This window comes from Curcuma longa, chromosome 3, assembly GCF_044706935.1.
Source record: "Curcuma longa cultivar G26 ecotype Majalengka, Jawa Barat chromosome 3, ITB_CL_G26_1.1, whole genome shotgun sequence".
Classification (NCBI taxonomy): Eukaryota; Viridiplantae; Streptophyta; class Magnoliopsida; order Zingiberales; family Zingiberaceae; genus Curcuma; species Curcuma longa.
The window spans coordinates 21,482,342-21,506,803 of record NC_133863.1 but is presented as its reverse complement, the minus strand read 5'-3'; the positions used below and the strand labels follow the sequence as shown (position 1 = coordinate 21,506,803).

General features: G+C 37.2%; 2 protein-coding genes and 2 pseudogenes across 2 annotated transcripts; 2 read left to right on the top strand and 2 right to left on the bottom strand.

Moving 5' to 3' along the window:
* Positions 1 to 485: 485 nt before the first annotated feature.
* Positions 486 to 2,083, top strand: LOC141823875 (auxin-induced protein 22D-like; annotated as a pseudogene).
* Positions 2,084 to 5,291: 3,208 nt separating this feature from the next.
* Positions 5,292 to 6,060, bottom strand: LOC141823874 (auxin-responsive protein IAA31-like; annotated as a pseudogene).
* A 1,498-nt stretch (positions 6,061 to 7,558) lies between these two features.
* On the bottom strand, positions 7,559 to 9,549 carry LOC141824204 (putative N-acetyltransferase HLS1). Its single transcript, XM_074711445.1, has 3 exons — positions 9,106 to 9,549; positions 8,832 to 9,019; positions 7,559 to 8,748 (listed from the first exon to the last, which is right to left on the bottom strand). Exons 1-3 carry the CDS (start codon positions 9,319 to 9,321, stop codon positions 7,878 to 7,880), a joined length of 1,275 nt encoding a protein of 424 aa, XP_074567546.1. The 5' UTR covers positions 9,322 to 9,549; the 3' UTR covers positions 7,559 to 7,877.
* Positions 9,550 to 16,618: 7,069 nt separating this feature from the next.
* Positions 16,619 to 20,037, top strand: LOC141823873 (protein FAR1-RELATED SEQUENCE 5-like). Its single transcript, XM_074711079.1, has 7 exons — positions 16,619 to 18,817; positions 18,911 to 18,974; positions 19,062 to 19,184; positions 19,266 to 19,308; positions 19,640 to 19,715; positions 19,771 to 19,886; positions 19,964 to 20,037. Exons 1-7 carry the CDS (start codon positions 16,653 to 16,655, stop codon positions 20,035 to 20,037), a joined length of 2,661 nt encoding a protein of 886 aa, XP_074567180.1. The 5' UTR covers positions 16,619 to 16,652.
* The last annotated feature ends 4,425 nt before the right edge of the window (positions 20,038 to 24,462 follow it).

The following is a 24,462-nucleotide window of genomic DNA, read 5'->3' as shown; positions in this document are numbered from 1 at the left end:
CTAGTCCATATAGTTTCCTATTTTAATTTTAAATTTTAAAGAAAAAAAATTTTCTCAACTTACAGACCAACCAAATCTCACCATGGGCCGACCCATGTGGGTTGCGAGCCTAGGCGGGTTGACCCATTTGAACCCATCTTAAAATGGGTTAATAAAATTTTAACTCAACCCGCTTAAATTGTTTAGCAAATGGGCCAACCCGACATGCCTAATACAAATTGACGACTCTACCCGGAATCGAAAAACCTCGGAAGCCTAGGTTTTCCATGATTTCGGGGTTAATAATAAGTTTGTTCAAAATTATCCTTTGTAGCTCACCGTGCATGAGGAGACGACGATGGCGAGCAACGACGATGACTAGCAGACAACGATCGTGGAGCAATAGCGGAGATTGCAGAGCAACGACAGAGATAGCTTGCGGAGGAGGCGACATCAACAATCGTACGGGTGAGGGAGCAACGATGACATAGGTGAGAATCAACACAATGAGAAGAGAGAATCAGCACAGTGAGAAGAGGCAGAGAATCGACACAGTGAGTGAATAAAAGAATTAAGTTTTTAATTATGTTTTAAAACATATATAAATTTATTTTAAATTTTAAAAATTATAAATCAATTATATTTATTTATTATATATACTATCAACTTATTAATTAATATTATTAATTTAATTTATTTAAAAAATAATCAAATATCAAATTGAACCAGGGTTAATATAATAAATTAGGTTATAACATTACCTATGTTGGATCAAATAATATTAGGTTATGTTTTATTTAATATTATATTTTATTCTCCATAACTTTGGTTATATAATTACTTGATAATCATATAACTAAGGTTATATATGATAACTTAAACCAAACACATCCTTACTTTAATACCTCATTGAGAAATGGGTCAAGTAAATTTTGTGTTGGGCTCAATAAGAATTTGACATTTTATCGAACCGCGTACTTAAATTTATATATTACCCAAAATGCGTACCTCATTTTTAAATTGACCAAATCACATATCTCTTTCTCATAATACCCCTCTTCCTTGTCAATGTTCATTTGAACAAAAAAAAAAAAACTCTGAAGCGCTTTATTTTTTTTTTATTAAAAAGATTAATCTCTCAGTGCTCCTCCTTCATCTATGTCTTGATGAGTTTCCTCCATCGTCCCCTTGACCTTTGCTTAGAGGCGCAAAAAGACATGACAAGTCGGCGATAATTTGAGATCAAGGTCAGAGCTTTAGATCGATTCATAGTGGGCTCTGGGTTAGTGGTGTTTCTGATTGAGATTTGGAAGAAAGCGAACGACATAGAAGCCGAGCTATGACTTGGTTTATCGGGCTCCGATGAGTCTGAAAAGCCGATCACAAGGGGCGAAAAATGAACGCTTCAAGAGGATAAGACTGACTTCGTTGATTATTCGCCAGATGGCAATTCCGGTCGCAAGAGTGTCGATGTGTCCTTGGTAGCGAAGTAAATTTTTTGTTTTGGATCAAAGATGTGAAGTTTGTCTGTTTTAGGTGGTTCTATTTTTTTTGATCGGTAGTTGTTTGATGAAATGCCAAAGCGCAATTAAAGGTGGAGATGGAGGCGGACGCCGCTTAGTTGTTTGTGAAGGTTAGCATGGATGGGGCTCTTTACTTAAGGAAGATTGACCTCAAGGTTTACAAGGGGTACAAGGAGCTTAGGGAGGCCTTTGATAGCATATTCAAATGATTTTTCCTAGGTAAGCAAGCATGACTTAATTGTTGCTACCATCGTAAACTGATATGTGTTTGTATTTCTTAATAATTATTATTGTAAATGATTGATTATCACATCTCTTTTAGGAAAAGTATCAAGAATAGAAGGTTGCAATGGATGTGAATATGCCATCACTTACAAAGACAAAGATGGTGACTAGATGTTGATTGGAGATATTCTTTTGGAGTGAGTGTCATGCACTAACTTGTGTATGTTTGAGGAACTATTATTTTTTCTTGTGAATTAATAGAAATATCTTTAATTGCTATTTGTAGAATATTTATATCTTCTTGTAAAAGACTAAAGATAATGAAAGGATATGAAGCAAGAGGTCTGAAATTATGACAACAAGAAGTCAATCAGTCGTACAAAGAGATACAAATAAAACTTAAATGTTTACTTTATGAAACTAATTGTATTGTCCAAGTTCATAGGCATTGAACAGAGAAAGGAAAGATTGGAAGTGGATTTTAGATCACCTTATCATCCCTATTCAGATAAGAAGTTAAAAATATGAAGGGAAAAATTACAAGACAATATGATAAACGTTGTACTTGAGATCTATTGTTGTTTGTCTATTGTAAATTGATATTTGGTATGTTATAAAATGATTTTATTTTTTTATTTGAGAAATATTTTATCTTAATCTATATTGGTATTAAATTCTTATTGTAAATTGATATTTGAGAAACTATCAGACGAGTACTTTTATAAAATTATCTTGATTTTGTCATTTTAATAAATTTATTTGTGATGTCGATCAGTGAGTATGACCGTCATGATCCTAATAATGAGCTTTTGATATCATTTCACATGTTTGAATTAACTTGAAAAAATCATTGCTCTCAATATAATGTATCACATTATTATTTGAGGGCATATATATTTTCAAGAGCATTAGACGAGTATATATGTCTTTGTTTGAAATCATTCCGATTTCTCTAGGTCCATTAGTCACTTGTAGATGAAACTAGCTGATGGACCTTTGTTATTCAAAAAATTAAAAATTTAATATCTTTGAAAAAATGAAACTCTAAGGAAATCATTTGTGGTATCGGTTAGTGAGTATGATCGTTGTGACCTTTATAATGCACTTTTAACATTATTTATCATGCTAGAATCAAGTTTAAAAAATCATTGCTCTCAATATAGTGTATCACAATGGTGTTTGATGGCATGAATGTAATAAGGAGAATACATAGAACTTTGTTTGGAGTGAATCAAACATCTCTAGGTTTATCAGTCACTTTTGGGATGAAATTGATTGATGGACCTAGGATATTCTAAAAATTAAAAATTAAATTTTTATCCAACATAGGAGTCTCATGAACTCATTTGTGGTGTTGGATAGTGAATATCGCTGTCTTACCATTTACAATGAGCTTTCAACATCATTTCTTAAGGCGAGAATGAGTTTAAAAAAATTAAGTTTAATACAGTGTATCACAATGATATTTGACGGTATGAGTGTAATAAGGATATTAAGACGAGCATATAAGACTTTGTTTGGAGTGAATCAAACATCTCTAGATCCATCAACCACTTTTGGAATGAAATTGACTAATGGACCTAGGACATTCGAAAACGTATCAATATGCCTTCATCTCTATGTCATTTTGTGCTGCTGATCTTCAAAAGATCAACATTATAATCTTATACAAATATGAATATTAAATCTTAAAGTTTGAGAGATCATAACATTTGACTCGGGTTGAATCATGGGATATACATATATTAAATCGAAGATCTTTGAATGAGCTTCGATTTGATATATTCTGCAACACATTATTACTGGTTTTCAGCAAATATGAATGTTAAACTCTAAACTTTGAAAGAGCATAACTTGTGACTCAGGTTGAATCATAAGACGTACAATATATCAAATCGAAGCTTGTTTAGAGATCTTTGATTGGATATATTGTACATTCTATGATGCAACCCGAGTCAAAAGTTATGACCTTTCAAAGTTTTGGGTTTAACATTTATATTTATAGAAGATTGTGTTGCTCTACAAATATGAATGTTAAATCCTAAATTTTGAGATGTTATAATTTTTGTCTCAGGCTGAACCATTAGATGTACAATATATCAAATCAAGATCTCTGAATGAACTTCGATTTGATATATTGTGTGCCCCATGATTCAACCCTAGTCAAAAGGTATGTTCTCTCAAAGTTTAAGATTTAACATTTATAGAAGACTGTGTTGTTGATCTTTTGAAGACCAGCAACATAGAATGACCTAGAGATGAAGGCAGATTGATATGTTTTCAAATGCCTTAGATCCATCGATCGATTTTGTCTCAAAAGTGGCTGATGGACCTAGAGATATATGAATCACTCCAAATAAAGTCCTATATGCTCGACTCAGTATCCTTATTACACTGATGCCATCGAATACCATCACGATACATTAAACCTAGTTTTTTTTAAACTCGTTCTCACCTTGAGATATGATGTCGAAAGCTCATTGTAAATAGTAAGACAATGATACTCACTATCCAACTCCACAAATGAGTTCATGAGACTCCCCTATGTCGGACAAAATTAAAATTTTAAATGTTAGAATGTCCTAGGTCCATTAGTCGATTTCGTCCCAAAAGTGACTGATAGACCTAGAGATATTCGATTCACTCCAAACAAAGTCCTATGTGCTCAGCTCAGTCTTATTACAGTCATGCCATCAAATACCATCGCGACATACTAAGTATGATAAATGATGTCAAAAGTGCATTATAAGGGTTACGACGATCATACTCATTTATCGACATCATAAATGATTTCCTTGGATTTTCATTTTTTGAAGATATTAAATTTTTAATTTTTTGAATAGCAAATGTCTATCAGTTAGTTTCATCTAAAAGTGACTGATAAACCTAGAGCATTTGAAATAATTTCAAATGAACACCTATATATTGTCTAATTCTCTTAAATATATCCATGCCTTTAAATAACAATGTGATACACTATATTGAGAGTAGTGATTTTTTTAACTCAATTTAAATATGAGAAATGATATCAAAAACTCATTATTAGGGTCAAACAATCATACTCACTAATCGATATTACAAATGAGTTCATTAATATATCAAAACCATGACCATTTTACAAAAGTACTTATCTAATAGTTTCTCAAATATCAATTTACAATAAGAATTCAATATCAACATAGATTAAGATAAAATATTTCTCAAATAAAAGAACAAGATCATTTTATAACATACCAAATATCAATTTACAATAGATAAACAATAATAGATCTCAAGTTGATAGTTTCTTTATCTTTCACACAACAATAACTCATCTTATATACAACATGCATGATATTCTCAGTTAAATCCATGCTTGAATAATGTTTAACATCTTGTTTTGTAATTTTTATTTTTATATTTTTAACTTCTTGTCTGAATAGGGATGATAAAGTGATATAAAATCCACTTCCAATTTTTTTTGTTCTCTGTTTAGTGTTTATGAACTTGGACAAAATAATTAGTTTCATGAAATAAACACTCAAATTTCATTTGTATCTCTTTGTACAACTGATTGACTTCTTACTATTTTGATTCCAAGTCTCTTGTTTCAAATCCTTTCATTATTTTTAGTCTTTTACAAGAATATATAAATATTCTATAAATAGCAATTAAAGAGATTCCTGTTAATTCACAAGAAAAATAAATAGTTCATCAAACACACACAAGTTAGTGCATGACACTCACTCCAAAGGAACATCTCCAACCAACATCAAGTCATCATCTTTGTCTTTGTAAGTGATGACATATTTCACATTCATAACAACCTTCTTTTCTTGATACTTCTCTTACAAGAGATGTGAGAATCAATAATTTACAACAATAATTATTGAGAAATACAAATACATATCAGTTTATGATGGTAGTAACAATTAAGTCATGTTTGCTTACTTAGAGAAAATTATTTGAACATGCTATCCAAAGCCTCCCTAAGTTCCTTTACCCCTTGTAAACCTTGAGGTTAATCTTCCTCAAGTAAGGAGCCTCATCCATGCTAACCTTCACAAACAATCAGGCATCGTCCGCTTCAATTGCGCCTTGATATTTCATCAAACAACTATCAATCAAAAAAATAGAACCACCCTTAAACATATAAAGTTCACATCTATGATCCGAAATAAAAAATTTACTTCGCCACTAAGGACACACTGACACTCTCGTGATCGGAGTCGCCCTTTAGTGAAGAATCGACGAAATTGGGCTCATCCTCTAGAAGAGCTCATTTTTCGTCCCTCGTGACTGACTTCTCTGATGCATCGGAGCCCGACGGACCAAGCCGGAGCTTGGCTTTCATGTTGTTCGCTTTCTTTCAAATCTCGATCAGAAACACCACTGACCCAAAGCCCATCATGAATCGATCTAAAGCTCTAACTTTGATTCAAATTGTCACCGACTTGCCGTATCTCTTTGCGCTGTTGGGTAGAGGCGAAGAAGACAATGGAGGAAACTTATCGAGATGGAGATGAAGGAGGGGGCTGAGAGATTAGGTTTTTCTAGCAAAAAAAAATAAAGCGCTTCAGAGTCTTTTTTTTTTATTTGGATGAACAATGAAAAGGAAGAGAGGCATTATGGAAAAAAAAAATACATGATTTGGTCAATTTGAAAATGGGATATGCATTTTGGGTAATATACAAAAACCAAGTACATGGTTCAATAAAATACTAAAAGAATTTATTTATATTAGTTTAATATATACAAAATTAATTAATTAAATCAATTTAAATAATACATATGCTTAATTTGTTAATATTTATAAATAAAGATTATAAATTATTCGTAAATAATATTCATAAATAAAACTTATGAATTATGTTTGACAACAACTCTCTTATCAAACTTGTATATAAATAAAATTTTCTTAAAAACAAACAAACAAGTTTATAACATCAAACTCCAACTAACAAATTTAAAATGTAAAAATTTTAAACAATCAAATAAATTCAAATTAAGAGCTCGATAACATTTAAATGAATCAAATTTTAAGTCAAATTCAAACTAAGCTTAGCTCGGAAATAAGAAACCAAATCAAGCTTGAACAACTATTCCAATGACATAATTTATTTTTAACTCGACTTGGTTTGACTCGATTATTTTGTCAAACTAGTTTGAAATTTAGCTCGACTTGGCTTATTTATGGCCCTAAATGTGATGTTAGAGGATCTAGGGAGGTTGAGAAAAGAATTAGCAAACAAGAAGTGGAGTGATTCAACCTTGGTCAAAGTCAATGGAGGGAAAGTAAGGTTAGAGAAGGTATGGAAAAGGATAGTGAATAGTTTTGAGGAAAGTGATGAGTAGTGATTACATGAGAGTGAGGAGGATGAGAAGCTTGTCGATGAGGTGAGGTGAGAGTTAGCAAAGCATAGAAGTCAAGGGTTAGTAACTTATGTAGCGATAGAGGAGGCTCAAATAGTTTGAGCAAGCAAAGGCTATAGGGGGCCATGCGAAGCATAGGGAAGGAAGGAGCTCCAACAAATGTGGTGAGGTAAAAGATGATAACATGAATCATGTGAACAAAATATGGTAGAGGAAGAAGAAGAAGAGGACATTTGTAATGACCATCGAAAGAAGGGCATCAAGATGACCTTGGCACTTGTTGCATATCTATAATATCTTAATTTGTGGTCACTTGTAGATATTTATCATTCGCAAAAAGATATCCTAAAATCTCTTCAATTGAAGAGTTGCCAACTTACATATCGGTATCCATATAATCTAAAGGCAAATGATTCTTGGTCGCATACCGAAATATACATACAAAAAGAAATACCACCATCAATCGCAAAGAACAAAGCGGCCACAAGAAATATGTAGATATCATGTTAAATTCCTTGTTACAAAAAGAGAAGAAAAAAGAAGAGGAGAAATTACAAGGGTTCAAGACCTCACAGTAGATAACAAAAGGACAAGTTATAGTTCTTTCATATCTTTCTTCTTTTGCTTTCATGGATTGCCTGCCATCTCTCTCTTTCTCTCTCTCCTTCCCAACCGTTACAAGGAAATCTAAAGGGAGAAAGGAAAAAAAGGACATAAAAAGCGTTATGTAAAAGGTCGTTTCGTGTCGCTTTACATAACGGATATCCCGTGACGCGGGTCCACCGTTACGTTATGGGATTAGAATTCGCGGGGGTCGACGAAGATGGACGGCGGCGGGGGAGCCTTGGTCCAGTCGCCGAGGGTTCCGCCGTCGCCGTACTCGCCGGCGAGGCGCTTGAGGCACCAGAGATCCTCGGCGCAGGAGAGGCGGCGCCAGTGGGGGATCTTGTGGCGGAGGGGGTCGCAGGCGGCCACCTCGGCGGCGACGACTCGGCAGCCGGCGTCGCGGCGGGCCATGTTATGCGCGTGGCGGAAGAGGGAGCGGGTGAGGTCGGGCGCCGCAGGGCCCTCTCCGCCGAGGCCGTAGACGAGGTAGAGGCCGAAGGGGCGGAAGAGGTCCGGCACCGACGGGATGCGGAGCCACGGGAGGGCCCGGTCGACGGCGCGGGTCGCCTGCGCCAGCGCTTGCCGCCACCGAGCCGCCCCGCGGACTTCCAGCCGGAACAGCGCCTTGGAGTTCCACACGCTCGCCACCGCCCACGACGGCGGCGGCGCGGCGAGGAAGGCCTCTGCTCCCTGCCACCGCCCCGCCGCGGCGCAGCCGGCCGGGACCGCGAGGAAGGTGCCGAGCGACAGGGGATTGCGGAGCACGGCGTCGATGTCGCGAGGGAAGAACTCGGTGCCGGCGAACCGGCTGCGGTAGAGCACCTCGGCGTCGGCCCTGGGGAGGAGGAGGACGACGGAGGCGCCGGGGAGCGGAATGCGGTGGGCGAACACGGGTTGCACGAGGATGGCCGGCGTGCGAAACTTGGTGTACCCGCACCGTCCGGTGAACAACTGGATCGACGCCTCATTGTCCTTCTCCGTTGCCATGTACGCGTACTCCGCCCCCTTCTCCTCGCACCACTCCTCCATTCTCTCCACCAATTTCAGCCCAATCCCCTTACGCCTAACGGAATCAATCCAACGACACGCAAAATTACTTCCAAAACCATTCGAATCATGGAGGAGACGAACAGGCGTGAGAGATACCGGTGAAAGGGGGAGACGCGGAGGCCGAGGAGGTAAGCGACCTTGGCGTAAATGGGAACAGGGGAAGCGCCAGCGGGATCGCCGGCGGCGAGACGAGGCTTTTTGGTGCCGCAAGTTACGATTTTGACGCAGCCGCGAATGATGCCTACGATTGCTCTGTTCTCCTGGCCGATTGCGATCTCCGCCACCTGCAGAAACATTTAGAACCCGATCAGAGAGAGTAAAACGGGGGGAGAAGAAGAAGAAGAAGAAGAAGAAGGGGAGGAGGACGAACGAGCATGAGGAATGACGGCGAGTGGCGGACGCGGCAGAGAGGGTCTCCGAGGAGGTCGGTGAAGAGGGACATGCCGCCGCCGTCGCTTGGCCCGACCTCGCACATGCGCTCCAAGTTCTCCACCGCTTCACGGTCGCGATCCGCCTCGTACTCCCTGATCAGCACCACGCCGGCCGCTCTCTCCTCCTCCACCGACGGCGCCACCACCACCACCATCTCTGCCCAATACGGCGTAATCCAAAGCTAAAATTTGCTGTCGTCTCCGGGAGCGGAAGGAAGAGAAGAAAGAAGGGATGCGTAACGCCAGTACGTAGGTGAGAGTGAGCTAAGCTTGTGAATCGTATGCCAGCCTCGGCCTCTGCATCCGCCGCCATTTATAGGCGAAGGGAGGGAGGAGAAGAGGAGAGATACAAAGATAGGTTGATAATGGAAATGAAAATGGCGGCGGCGGCGGTGGCTGCGCGATCGTGGGCCACTTCTTGCACAGCTACTTTTTTAAATTACCACCACCACCACCACCACGATCATGGTGATCGTAATCGTAATCATAATCATGCTCAATTGCTCATAGTAACGATTCTACAAGAAAAATCTCACTATCAATTTTTTTTTCTATAATTCAAATATTTAAAATTTCACCGGATTAATTCTAAATATAAATAATTTTTTTTAAATTCACACTCACTCAAACATCAATTTCTAAAATATTAAAGAATCTATCTCTAAAATTAATAAAAAATTTAAGTATCTGAATTATATAAAAAAAAAGAGACTATTTAGTTCTCCTCCTACCCCTGCACTCTATCAGTGGGGTAACTTTGCCCCCTAATTTAATGATCCTTTTAATCTTTTATTTTTACTTTATCACTCAACGTTTAGATAATTATCTTTTACTCCTTTGATTTTGGATACAATTCCAAAATAAATTAATTTTTTAATTATTAGAGGTAGAATGAAATTTAATAAAAGTTGATGGTATTATAATGTGAGAAATTTTAAAAGAATTAAGAAGCGATTTTTTTGAAAAATAATAAAAATAAAAAGTTAACTTTCTCTCATGAGATTTCATGGCTAAAAATCAAAAGAACTTAATTTATTGTCATTTTCATTAAAAATGTATATCAAAATAATGCCCTATTGTATTTTTTATTTCAAAAATATCTTTATAATAGTGTTGTTGTAGATCATATTTATTATAAAGTATTAAAGTATATCAATTTTTTCCTTTTTTGGTTCAATTTAGTTAAATATTATTATAAATCTACCATCTAAGTGCTAATTCGATTACATCCGTAAAGACTCAATTTAGTTAAACATGAAGTAACTTGTAGTCATTCAAAATTGCTCCAACTTCATCAAAAATTATAACAGATTGAGTATTATTATATAAAAATATTTTTTTTAGAAATTTAGTTAAAATTATTCAAAATTAATTAAGATCATTTCAACATATTACTTTACTATTGTTGTAATAGTTATGCTATCTACTACAATATTATTAAAGTGATTTTAACTAAATTAGAATAATTTTATTCTATGTTGTATTAATTATGACTATAGTTGTTATAACAATATTAGAATAAGAATATTTTTGAATGAAAACTTTAATAAGGTATTGTTTAATAAGAGACCCTTTTTTGATTTTAGACTAAATTTAATAAATCTTTTCCCAACACTTTCTATAGATTTGAAAAAAAATTATATGTGAGACACATTTGAAAACTAAATAATATTTTTAAAAAATAGGGCAAAATGAAAATTTTCTTTGATAATATTACTTTTAATGAAATTGACGATTAAGAAAAGGAAGTAATATGCCATAAAAGGTGTTATCGAACACTTGAGATGTGAGAACAGGCCACATATATAGAGTGTTCATCACATGAAATGTGAGGTGATAATTAACGGTCTACTCTTGATCATAGGGCACTCGATGGGCTTGTGATTGTGATGTTTATTATTATTATTATTATTTAATTTAAATATCTAGCTCTTTCTATTTGATTAATTTTAAAAGTGAACGGTCTGACTTCACAAAATGCTACCTAGATAAATTCAAGAAGTGAAGGTGGGTTCTGACAGGTAAATCTGAGAACCCTCATTGTATGGGAATCATCCTTGTCTCTTACCACTGCACATATGTTTAGTGATTGAATGAACACAGGAGAGATAGAACAATATATTAAGTGAGAGTCGATAAAACAAGATAGTTATATTAATTTCAATGATTTTCTTTTTTTAGGAATAATATTCCTTTAGTTGGAAGCCAAATTTTAATTTAACTAACCTCATCCATTTATTTTTCTAAGAAGATCTATACTTATACTAAGAAGTGTAGGGTACAAAATACCCTAGAAAAATTCAAAGGAATTCAAAAACTAGTAGCTAGCTCGCAACCATAATACATTATATTCCTCAACAATCTAGAGGAGAACTTAATAGAAGAACTAGGAGTCATTGTGGATGCAAAATACTAGAAGTGAATGCGTCTTTAGGGGACAAAACCACTAGATATTTTTCACACCCGAGAGATCATCCAAAGAGGGTGACTCCAAATCAACAAGCAACGAGAATCTAATCGTAAGACCATAAAATTATGGCCTTGAGATACTGTTTTGAACTCTATAAATCAAAAGGAGAAATTCAAGTTTGTCCTTTACTTTCCAATTTGCCATTCTCGAATCTCCAATTTGACACAAGAGGAAGTCAAGAGTAAACTCAACTTCAAGGCCCCTCTTAAAACATGAAGACTGAATGGACTCCACCAAGAGTTCATTTGATGTCACCTTTGCTCAACCAAGAGAACCGACCAAATACAATGTCAACTTTGATTTGGAATTTGAGAAGGTTGGAGGTAGTTTAAGAGTAAAATAAAAGTAGTTAGAACAACTTTAGGATGGGTATCACCAAGCAAGGGGACCGTCAATCTGAATATGCTCACCAAGCCGAAGTCTTGATCATAACCACATTAGGACTATGATTACATCCAACAGTCTTCGTCTTGATCATAACCACATAATTAGGGCTATGATTACATAAAATAAGCTTCGATAAGGTTTGATCATCATGCTCACCAAGTCAAGGTGTAATCTTACTTGATCTTGATTGTGCTAAGTAGTAAGTATGCAACTTGATTGGGCCAAATATAGGGCTCAATTGGATGAATTTAAAACTTAATTACCTTAATTTTGATTAAAAAAATAAAATACAAATTATGACATTATTATATGCCGAATTATGATTTTCTCCCAACATATTATTTTTTCTTCCTTTTGAATTCCCTTTTTTAAAATCCTTCTTTTCTTCTTAATGTTTTATCATAGGAAATAAATTCATTTTATTCCAAACTAATGCAATAATCTCCCAAATTTTAGAAAATAAATTTCACTCCTTTGAAACTCACTACTTCTACTCGATCATCCATCATATAAATATTGTGTGTGAGTAATTAAACAAATAGAATTCAATTTTTGTAGTGCCTATACTTGATTAAACAAGAACATATTATACTTGATTAAACAAGAACATATTATATATAGGAGTAAACTCAAGGTTTTTGTGATTAGCTTTCTTCAACAAATATAAGAAACTTACAATTGGAGGAACATCTCGTCTCATCCATAAAATCTCGAAAATGTTTCCATGTTTCCCATTTAAGTATTTAGATTAGGTCAAAGCAAATTTTTATTTATTTATTTTTGTTGAACATCTAGTTTGATTGAATTTCCATCATCAATTATTTAATCAAGTGAATTTACAAATCTTTGAAGTGATTTAGTGAACTCCTCTTGGTTCCTTCAAGATAAAAAAAATATCTTTATTTATTTTTTGGTGATCCATATATATATTCAATTTCATAGCAGACAGTCCAACGTTATAAATTTTTCAAACTTCTCAAGTAAATGTCTCTAGGTAAAATTTAAACTTTTGTTACCTAGGAAATCTGTCCTACCTCTTACCATCATACTATAGTTCCAGGGGCAAGAAGAATCTGATTAGGACAAAGGGAAATAGGGAATATACATCAACTATTTGATATCCACATTTCCCCGCATGTAGGCCATCTATTAAAATCTTTACATTAATTACAAGGACCAGATCCATCAAACCATCAAATGAAATGAGCAGTGTTGTTGTTTAATGTGGCAACTAATTCTCACCAAACAGTTAATATGATGATCCCTTAGCTCACTATTGACATTCCATGCCAACATTCATGTTTAATATTTACAACTAATCCACTACAACTTATAATCCGTCATCCCAACGTTCCCACATACGGTCGGCCTCACAATTATCTATGAGGAGGTAAATCGAGAAATTATAGTTGGCCACTACGACAGAGGACATTATCTCGGTTTTATTGAGATTCAACCCTTGTCCACTTCAACAACTCTATCTCGCAATAACTAATTCAACCATACCTGAGGAGCTATACCTAATCTAAATATTAGAGAGAGAGAGAGTTATTTGCTAATTAGTTACTTGTCAAACTTAATTGCTAAAATTTATGTTGGACTAGCATGATTAAGAGGAGCTTGATCTATACATATAATAGTTGATAGAGCAACTACATGGATTATATTATAGATTTCTTCGAAATAACACTCCTTTTTAAAAAAGCATCTAAATAACGTTTCCGCATATTTCATATTCCAAATAATGAATAAAGTGCTCTAACCTGATCAAAATTATTACATATATGAAACGTGTTTATATTAAAATAATCTTTATTAATTTGGTCAAATTGTTAAAACTTTGATCAAAATTATTTTAATTTGATTAAAATCACTTTAAACTTATTATAGTAACTATATGCTAATATGTGACATACCTAAGGTTCAAATTTCACTCGGAACATATTACATCTAGGGAGTTTGAAAAACTTATGACATTAGACCATCTATTAAGACCAATCAACTCTTTCCGATGTACTTTGATGGCTAGTGGGAAACTTCCATGTGGTCGGACTGATTACTTTCAAAATTAGTCGGATCATAAGATCTAGATATCTTGATTACAAAAAAAAACTATTGGACAATATTTATCAGATATAATAAAAAGTTACATAATAAAATTGTTGAATATTAAACTCACATTATCAGCAAGATGACCTTGACGTTCTAAACTCACATTGTCAAATTAGGTGCTTGGGAAAGCTGAACTACTAAGTGTTTGAGCCACCCGAGTGTTGAGTATCCGAGTTAGCCAAGTGGGCCAAGTTGCTAAGTGCCTGAATTGATCGAGTGCCCAAAATAGGAATGCTTTGCAAGTAGAGCTCCCATCTCAAGCCAACGTTTTCGTGCTAACTCGTTATTGAGAAGTTCTTGAGTTCAATCTCCCTTATTGGTGTAAGCATTTGAAGAAGTCAACATCCTTAAAGAAATTCCTGTAACTTCTTCTTGCTTTATTTTCGTTCTTATTGAGTTGTAATTATACTATAAAAAGGTTTCTCCGCTTTCGATTTTGGTCTAAAAAAGAGAAGATTTAGTAGAAGTAGATAATTCGAAGTGGACCCTTAGATTAGTCATCTAAGGTGAATACCAAATAAAATCAACATATTAATTTGTGTGTATTATGATATATCTTCGCTTTAAGTTTTCGCTATATCAAATCTCAACGACTAAGTGATTTGAACTATTCAATCCCTTCTACTTCGCAGCTTCTAACAAAATTAACTCAGCATCTTTAAAAAAAAAAACTTTAGGAGATAAATTTTAGGATTATATATATATATATATATATATATATATATATATATATATATAAATTTGATATACTACGCGCCGTGCCTATGCGATTCCGTCCGCGACTTCTCCCACCCACGCCCACTGCCGCCGCGATTTCATCGCCGTTCGGTCATCTCCGGCCGCCGGACCGGGCCCGATCGACGCGCCACTCGCCGGCGCATTGACCGGCATCGGTCCGGCGGCCGGAGATGGTCGGACGGCGATGAATTTGGCCGGAATCCGAGACCACAGTGACTGGCACGGATTCCGGCCAAATCACGATCGGAATCCGGCCATATATATATATATATATATATATATATACAGGAGCTCTATCCTGAGCACCGGTTCCTGCGCACCCCTGAGCACCGCTGACGTGGCTTTTCCACGTGGATATTTCGCCTGCGCGTCTTCGCCTCTTTCTTCGCGTGCGTGGACAAATCCGCGATTTTCAACTCCGCGCGCTGCCGAAGCCGAACCTAGGTTTCTCTCCCACGATCGCCGAAGCTCTCCTTCGCCTTAGGGTTTCCTCTCCCCTCTGCGCCGAAGCTGTTCCAGATCACCCTCTCGCCCAGCCGTCGCAACTCCGCGCGCTCGCCGAAACTAGGGTTTCCTCTCCCCTCTGCGCTCCACTCCCATTTTCAACTCTGTTCCAGATCTCCACTCCCCTCTTCTTCCTCGACAAAGGTTTTCGCCGGCCCTCTTCTTCCTCGCCAAAGGGTTTCGCCGGCCCTCTTCTTCATCTGCCACCACCAGCAAGGGCTTCGCCGGCCCTCTTCTTCCTCGCCAAAGGGTTTCGCCGGCCCTCTTCTTCATCTGCCACCACCAGCAAGGGCTTCGCCGGCCCTCTTCTTCCTCGCCAAAGGGTTTCGCCGGCCCTCTTCTTCATCTGCCACCACCAGCAAGGGCTTCACCGGCCCTCTTCTTCCTCGCCAAAGGGTTTCGCCGGTCCATCTCCAATTCTTCCTCTGCCCCAGTGTTCCGACCAGATCCACGACGCCTAAGAAGGTTTGTTGATCTACTCTTCATTTTCCCTACATCAATGTACACTTAATCATCACCTTGCTTGCAGCTACCGAGATCTCGATGCTCCGGAGGACGAAGTGACTGTTATGGATTACAGGAGCTTGTAGGACACTAAAACTTAGGAACACCCTATCGGCCATCTCTTCCGGTAAGATTCCTGTAACCCTGTATCCGTACCAATGTTTTATTGTAAACCCTGTAATTCGTAACAAGCTTTTCTTGTGACAAGCTCATTTGATCATCAACTATTTTCTCACAAAATCAGTACAACCATAATTGGCTCTTCAAACTGAATTCGTATTTCATGCTGAAGTTTCCTGCTCATTTTCATGTCGCTTCAAACTTAAATTTTTACTGGGTTGACATTATTGTTATTTCTTTAAGTTACAAGAAGTTATACGATTTCTGTTTGGGTTGCCTCTTCTAGATTGCTTGCTCAATTTAATTCGTTGTTTAGTAGGGAAGAAACAAAATTGTGGAATGAAATTTTAACATCAAGGCTCCTTTACTTGGGAAGAAAGCAAAGGAGATAGAAACCTGAAAAAAATGAGTGTTTATCCTGTCTTGATTGCACGCAAAAATTTATTTTTATGTTGTACACTTATTTTTGTCTGACTTGCTATTTTAACTGGCAGAATTGTCTATTATAATTAAGAGCTAGGTTACTTCTGTAGTTGTGTTGGAGTACTCACCTTTAGCATATAATGACCTGATTACAATAACCTATACAGGAATTGTTGCTGACACAATATTTAGTAGCTTCACTTATTCTAAATTTGATAATCCTCGGCAATGGAGGGAAATGACGGTGATAATCAGATATATATTCCCCAAGTTGTTGATGATCGGAAGCCCAAAGTTGGTATGGAATTCTCATCTATAGAGGAAGCATTTATGTTTTATAACCAATATGCAAGAGAAGCTGGTTTTAGTGCAAGGATGAGCACTAGCAAAAAAAATCAGATTACAAATGAAGTTGTCTATAAAAAATTTGTTTGTTTTAAAGAAGGTCAAACAGATAAAATGAGGGCAACTAGAGATGTCAAATGTGATCACCCAATTACAGAACGAGCCCGCAGTGATATTAGAACTGGTTGTAAGTCACACATCTCACTTGTAAAAGAACAAACAGGACCTAATTGGGTTATCAGTAACATCATGGAAAGTCATAATCATACCCTCTCGACTCCTTCAAAAGTGCATTTGCTTCGCTCACATCGTCATATATCAACAGCAAAGAAAGCATTGAGTAAACAATTTTCTGAGGCTAATTTGCCTACTTCTCAACAAATGCGAATATTTGAGATAGAATACGGAGGGCCCGAGCGGGTTGGTTGTACAGAAAAAGATCTTAGAAACTATGACCAACAACTAAGAGATGAGCTAAAGGGTATTGATGCTGAAACATTAATAGAGTTTTTTGCAGCTGAGAAGGAAAAAAATTCAACTTTTTTCTTTGATTATGAGACTGATTCAGAAAACAGATTTAGTAGGTGTTTTTGGGCTGATCATGTATCGAGGAGGGCTAACATTGTATTTGGTGATGTTGTTGTATTTGATACGACATATAACACCAACAAATATGGGTTGATTTTTGCACCATTTGTTGGAGTTAATCATCATCATCAGACAATTGTTTTTGGTTGTGGTTTTCTAAGTGATGAAAAAACTGATTCCTTTGTTTGGTTGTTTAATAAGTTCATAGATGCCATGCCTAGAGGAGCACCAAATGTGATCATTACTGATCAAGATCTTGCTATGACAAAAGCTATTGCACAAGTTTTCCCTAATACGGTGCATCGATATTGCTTATGGCACATATTGAATAAATTTTCAGAGAAATTAAATCCTTTGACTTTTCGTGATCACTATCAAAGCATAAAGAATGTCATTGCAAATTCTACAACTCCTGATGAATTTGAGAAGTCATGGGAAGACGTTATAAAATCTGCTAACTTGGAGAACAATGATTGGTTGTCATTGATGTATGAATTGCGACAAAAGTGGGTGCCAGCATATTTTAGCCATGTTTTCTGTGCTGGAATGTCAAGCAGTCAAAGATCTGAAAGCTCACATGCTTTTTTTAAGAAAGTCATCTCAAATAAGAACTCATTGATTGATTTTATCATTCGTTTCAATAGGGCATTGAGACACCTAAGACACAATGAGTTAGCTGCTGACCATGTTGATATTAATGAGCATCCCCGAACTAAGACAAATTGGCCAATGGAAATTCAAATGGTTAAGGTGTACACGAAAAAGAAATGGTTGGAGTTTCAAAGTGAAATTAGTGATAGTCACAGTTATTATGTGCAACAAGCGTCTGTACAAGATGATTTAGTGATTTATAATGTGATGAAATTTCAAAGTTCTTCTTCATCCATATCAAGATTACTCACGCATGACAAACAGAAAGACTACATATATTGTAGCTGTAGAAAATTTGAGTTTGAGGGCATTCCATGCAGACATATGTTAGCTTTTTTCCGCATCACCCAAGTCTTTCATTTACCTGAGCAGTATATACTCAAACGATGGACACGAGATGCAAAGGTTGGAGGAAATGATGTTTTGGGGGAAGACCAACTTTCCATCAATGATCCAAATAAGTTTTTGATGTCAAGGCTTTCAAGGTTATCCTATAAAGCTTCATTAGTAATTGATGATGCATCTTTGACTGATGAGGGAACATCCTTTTTTGAGGAACAACTAAATTGTATCCACAACAAAATTCGAGACATGAACATTAGTAAAACATGCAGCATTGGTAGTCAAAGGAAGAATTCCATGGATGGCACCCTTGGTGTTATTGATCCTTCTTTAGTAAGAACAAAAGGATGTGGAAAAAGATTGAAATCGTCAAAGGAGAAGGCAATCTCAAAATCCAGGTTATGTCGTGGATGTGGCCATCGGGGTGTGTCTCATGATAAGCGTAATTGTCCGATTTTGCAGCAAAGGTATGTGCTGATTATTTCTATATTTGTAGCAGAAATTTTATTTGCATAATAAATTTATTTCAAATTTTGTAAATATAATGTTGTTATTACCAGATCAACTATAGATGATCATGATAACAGCGACGACGACACAAACGAAGAATATTTGGCTTCTAGAGTTGGTATTATAAAAGTCCCAATTTAGGAAATTAAAGTCGTTAATTGATTGAGAAATTCAAGTTAATAATTGCCTTTATTGTTGCAGGTTCTAACAACATGCCTCAGAATTAATGATGATTTGGTACTGCTGGGAAAGTCCATCATGTTAGCTTGGAATGGAATGATTTCCTTCACTTCATTATTTGATTGTGTGAATGAAATGAGAATGGTACCTGCATTCCTGTATCATTTTAAATACCTGCATTTCTGTGGCAATCAACTTAAGAAATTTGTGGCATTTTTGTGACAGGGTTTTCGCTTCAAGAGTGTGCTGGACTGTGTACTGCGAATTGGTATCTGAACTTTGTGTATCTGACAGTTAGACTTTGGAGGTGACAGTTAACTTTGGTTTTTGTGGCAATCAACTGTGTATCTGACAGTTTGCTTGTATCTGATCTGTGTATTGCGAATTGGTATTTGAACTTTGTGTACTGCATTTGAATTGTTATCTGAACTGTGTATCTGAACTTTGTAATTGCAGTCTGCTACTTCACTGTTAACTGCAGATGAATTTGTTGCCAACTTGATATTTAGTCAAATGGTAATAATATTTGTGCACTAGATTTGTTTCAGCTGTGATCGAGAGGCTTAATGTGCTAAAGAGCAAGTAAGTCCTTATTCTAGAAGATGCTGTGATCGAGAGGCTTAATGTGCTGAGGGGGAAGGGGATGGCCGCCATGTATTCGTGGTCTTGCAAGAGGTAAGCTATCGAAATTTGAGATTGTGGCTTAATTGCTGATTGGGTTTTGGTGCAGGAGCTACAAGAATGGCTTCGTGTGGCATGATCTTTCTGTGGACGATCTGATTCTGCCGGCACAGGGAAATGAGTACGTGCTCAAGGGTTCTGAGCTCATGGATCAAACCCCTCCAGGTACATTGCAGACTTGTATCCTTCTCTAAATTTGACAGTTCTATGGCCGGATATAATAATGCGTTTGTTTGATTCAGATCGGAACAATCATGGAATGGGCAATGCCAAAATTCAGAATCTGAAGCAACCTCCTGAGGTTCCCCGAACCTAGACGAGTACAAAATCTGCAAGCCCGTGGCCGGATCTCAGGATGCTTCAACCCAAACTGAGGATGGAGATGTACAAAGAACCAAAAATAAACCGCGAAATGTTAGTGTCTCTTTCAGTGATGGTTCTCCACATAATGGTCATAGGATTCGATTGATGTAATGCTGGATAAAGATCTCTTGTTGGTAACTTGCTTTAGTATTGTAGGTTACAAGTGTTGATTAGAATAGAACTGTTCTTATGCAAAGAGCCTGATATCTTCGGATGTATGCTTTAATATGTTATAGCTACTTGCTGCAAAGTTCTTCGGATGTATGCTCAGAAATTCTGTGGTCTATAAGGGTACTGGACGAGATTCTGCTCAATATTTGACTCTGGAAGTTCTTTCAAATTTTCAGTTGCAGAAACATGAATGTGCTTTTAGTATCTGTTGGATAAAAGGCTTTCCTTTAAATACACTTGCAGTTTTGCTGGATTTTGTTACATTTACCTGCATTTTCTTTATCCATTTAGTTTGCTCTTAATATTGCTACAATGAGAGCCAAAATGAGCAGACTCTACGTTTTAAGTTGGAACCTGAGATTGTTATAGTTGGGTAGCTTTGTTCTGTGAATATGAAAATATCGTATGAAATCCATGCATTCTTGCAATAAAAACCGGTGCAAACATGAACCATGCATTCCTGCAATAAAAACCGGTGCAAACATGAACCATGCATTCCTGCATTCCTGCAAACATGAACCATGCAAAGATGTGTAAGGTTATGGTCGTGTTAATTGTATGATCTTGCTGTTAAGACATGAACCATGCATTCCTGCAATAAAATTACATGCATAGTTCACCTTTACAACATACCCAGCATAGAACCGGTGCAAACATAATATCAAAAACTACAATACTACAACAGTTTACAATACTACAACAGTGCAAACATAATATCATAAAACAGTTTACAATAAAATTCAAATAACAACTTGATACAATATATTTAATCCTTATCACTAATTAGGAGAGAATCTAATTGTTGTTTGATTTCGTCTAAAGTTTCTTTCATCTTAGATATTGTTTCTGACCGCGATAGGTTTCTTTCTGAATTTGAAGCTGAAGCTGAAGCTGAAGCTGAAGCTGAAGCTAAAGCTGAAGCTGAAGTAGGGGTAGAATTTTTATTCATATGACGTTCAAAAGCTTTTTCTGCCTCCTCTCTAGTCTTGAAAGACTGATGTATAGCGCCCTTAAAGCCAAGAACTTGACTAGAAGCTTCTATCCAAGTGTCATATATACCTGGTTGATGTCCAACAAAAACAACATATGCTTTTTTTCCCTAAAAAAAATATTCAAATTATTATATAACCAAGATATTAAGTCAAAAATAAAATGAAATGACTTACCATTCTTGCTACGAGTATAAATTTGGATTTACAACTCCAACCTAACAAGTAGACCGATAACTGTTAATCTTCTGAATTTCTAAGAAATCCATCCATATCATCTATCCAAATTTTCTCATTCAAACTAGTAAATCCAATTTAAAAATCAAGCACAAGATATTCCAAGCAATAGAAGTGTAAGAGGAAGTGTAAGAGGAAGTGCATGGAAAGAAGACAGACTCGCAATAGAAGTAGAAATTTTTGAGTTGTGGATTGCAGAATATTTCGAGAAATTTAAGTCAGACAATCATAGTTTTTGAACCATTTTTGTACAATCATAGTTAAAAGATCATGAGAAACTAAGTGTAGATGTTAATAGCTTTACAGAATATACATTCCTAGAGAACAACAATATGATTATTTAACACTCAGACTAAGTGTCCAGCCAAATGAAATCAATGCATCTGAAACATTAATACAAACAAATGCAGGTTGTAAAATACTATTCCTTTATCAAACCAGATAAAAAAATAAATTAGTTTCTTTCTAATTTACCGAAGCAACGTCCACCTCAATAATAGAACTCTAATAAATGAAGAAACGGAAGACAGAACCAGCATAGCCAAAACCAGATTAATCCAAATCTAAATCTAAATCTTAAAAGAAAACATACATAAGAAAAAATAAATCTCTGGCGATAAATCTCTGGCCTAACCAAATTGCACAGGTGATAAATCTAAATCTAAATCTAAATCTAAATCTCAAAACCAGATGTTCTTTAGCCTAACCAAATTGCACAGGTGATAAATCTAAATCTAAATCTAAATCTCAAAACCAGATGTTCTTTAGCCTAACCAAATTGCACAGGTGATAAATCTCTGGCGATATGCACAAACATACATAAGAAAAAATAAGAAAAAATAGGGTTAGGGACCTTCGGCTCGCGAGTAGCAGGGGCGCGTGGCTTCGGATCGCGAGTAGCAGGGGCGAGGCCGAAACTCTGTGACGAGGAAGAAGAGCGGCAGCGAGGAAGAAGAGAGGAGTGGTCCTTGCGCGCGCGAGGAGTGGTGAGGGCGAGGCTCCTTGCGCTCGGGGCGAGGCTTCTGTGGCGAGCTGGGGGCCGAAACTCTGCGGCGAGGCTCCTTGAGCTCGGGGCTGAAACTCTGTGGCGAGGGACCTTGGGCGAAGGAAGAAGAGAGGCGCGGCGAAACCCTAGATCACAGTGGCGATGGCGCGGCGGCTGGGCGAGAGGCGCGCCGAAACCCTAGATCACAGTGGCGAGGGGGCGACGGCTGGGCGAGAGGCGCGCCGAAACCCTAGATCACAGTGGCGAGGGCGCGACGGCTGGGCGAGAGGCGCGCGGAGAGAAGCCTAAGCGAAGGAGAGGGTGATAAAGCTTCGGCTAGCAGAGGGGGGAGTGGGAGAGAAACCCTAGTTTCGGCGAAGGAGAGCTTCGGCGATCGTGGGAGAGAAACCTAGGTTCGGCTTCGGCAGCGCGCGGAGTTGAAAATCGCGGATTTGTCCACGCACGCGAAGAAAGAGGCGAAGACGCGCAGGCGGAAAATCCACGTGGAAAAGCCACGTCAGCGGTGCTCAGGGGTGCGCAGGAACCGGTGCTCAGGATAGAGCTCCTGTATATATATATATATATATATATATATATATATATATATATATATATATATATATATATATACACACATACACACACGAAATTGCTATGCTGCGTGACCCATGCGCGATATCCGCGATCCACCACTGCTGCCACCGCCCTCGGACGCGATCGACGCGTCACTCGCCCGCGCTCCGTCCAACGTAGGATTCTGGCCAAATAGTGGCCGAAATCTGACGTAATTTGGTCGGAAACAACCGCCCCCACTGCGCAGCCACTGTCGACGCCGATCGGGTTGAATTTTGATCGGATCGGGTTGAATTTTGATCGAATCGTGTTCAAAAGTAGCTCGATCGGGCCGGATTCTGGCCGAATCGCGGCCAGAGATCGACTGAGGAAGGACCAACATGCGACGCCGGCCCTTCCTCGGTTGGTCTCCGATCGCGATTCGGTCAGAATCTAGCCCGATCGCTGTCGACAGTGGCCGCGCAGTGGGGGCGACTGTTTCCGACCAAATTACGTTGGATTCCGGCCACTATCCGACGTCGGACAAAGCGCCGACGAGTTGTGTGTCGATCGCGCCCAAGGGAGAGGTCGGCGGTGGCCGGACGGTGCGGCGGCAACGGCAATGGATCGCGGGTGTCGCGCATGGGCCGCACATTCCTCTTTGGGCAGCATAACATTTACACTCTGTTTGGATGGGGTGAGGGAAGGTTCATTAACGGAAGGGGAAGGGAGGGAAAGGAAAGGGAAGAGAAGTATTTATATTTTTCTTGTTTGGGACGAAGGGAAGGTTTATTAACGTAACATGTGCTACCTTGTTTGGGAGGAAGGGAAAGGAAATGAAGGTTAAATATATAAAATTATAAAAATATCCTTACTTGTTAAAATAGATCTACAATAATTTAAAAATAATTGTTCGTTAGGTATTTTATTTTATCTAATGCCTTATAACTATTCGTTCAATGAGTTTGTCAATCGAAATTATAAACTAAATATATAAAATTACAAAAATAATTTTATTTTTTAAAATAAATCTAGATGTGAAAAAATATATATAGCTCATAAGATTAACAAAAATTAATATTTACAATTTAAATAAATAAAAATTTTTAAAAATAATAAATAGATATATAAAAATATATGAAATACAGAATTTGTACACTTTGGTACGATAAAAGATAAATCAACATTTTTATATATATTTTTATAAAAATTTACTGATGTAAAAATTTACGACGAAGGTCGATATCGAGGAGTGCGAGTGATGAGATCCTGTGACGACTGTGTTATGTGACAAGTAACAACGGTGCAAAAATCTAATAGATAAGTTATTTTAATAATTAATATTTTAATATAAAGATAAAATTGGAATAAATATGTATTAACATTTCCTTCCCCTTCCTTACCTCCCAAATCGGAATGTAAAGAATTATATCTATTTATGGAC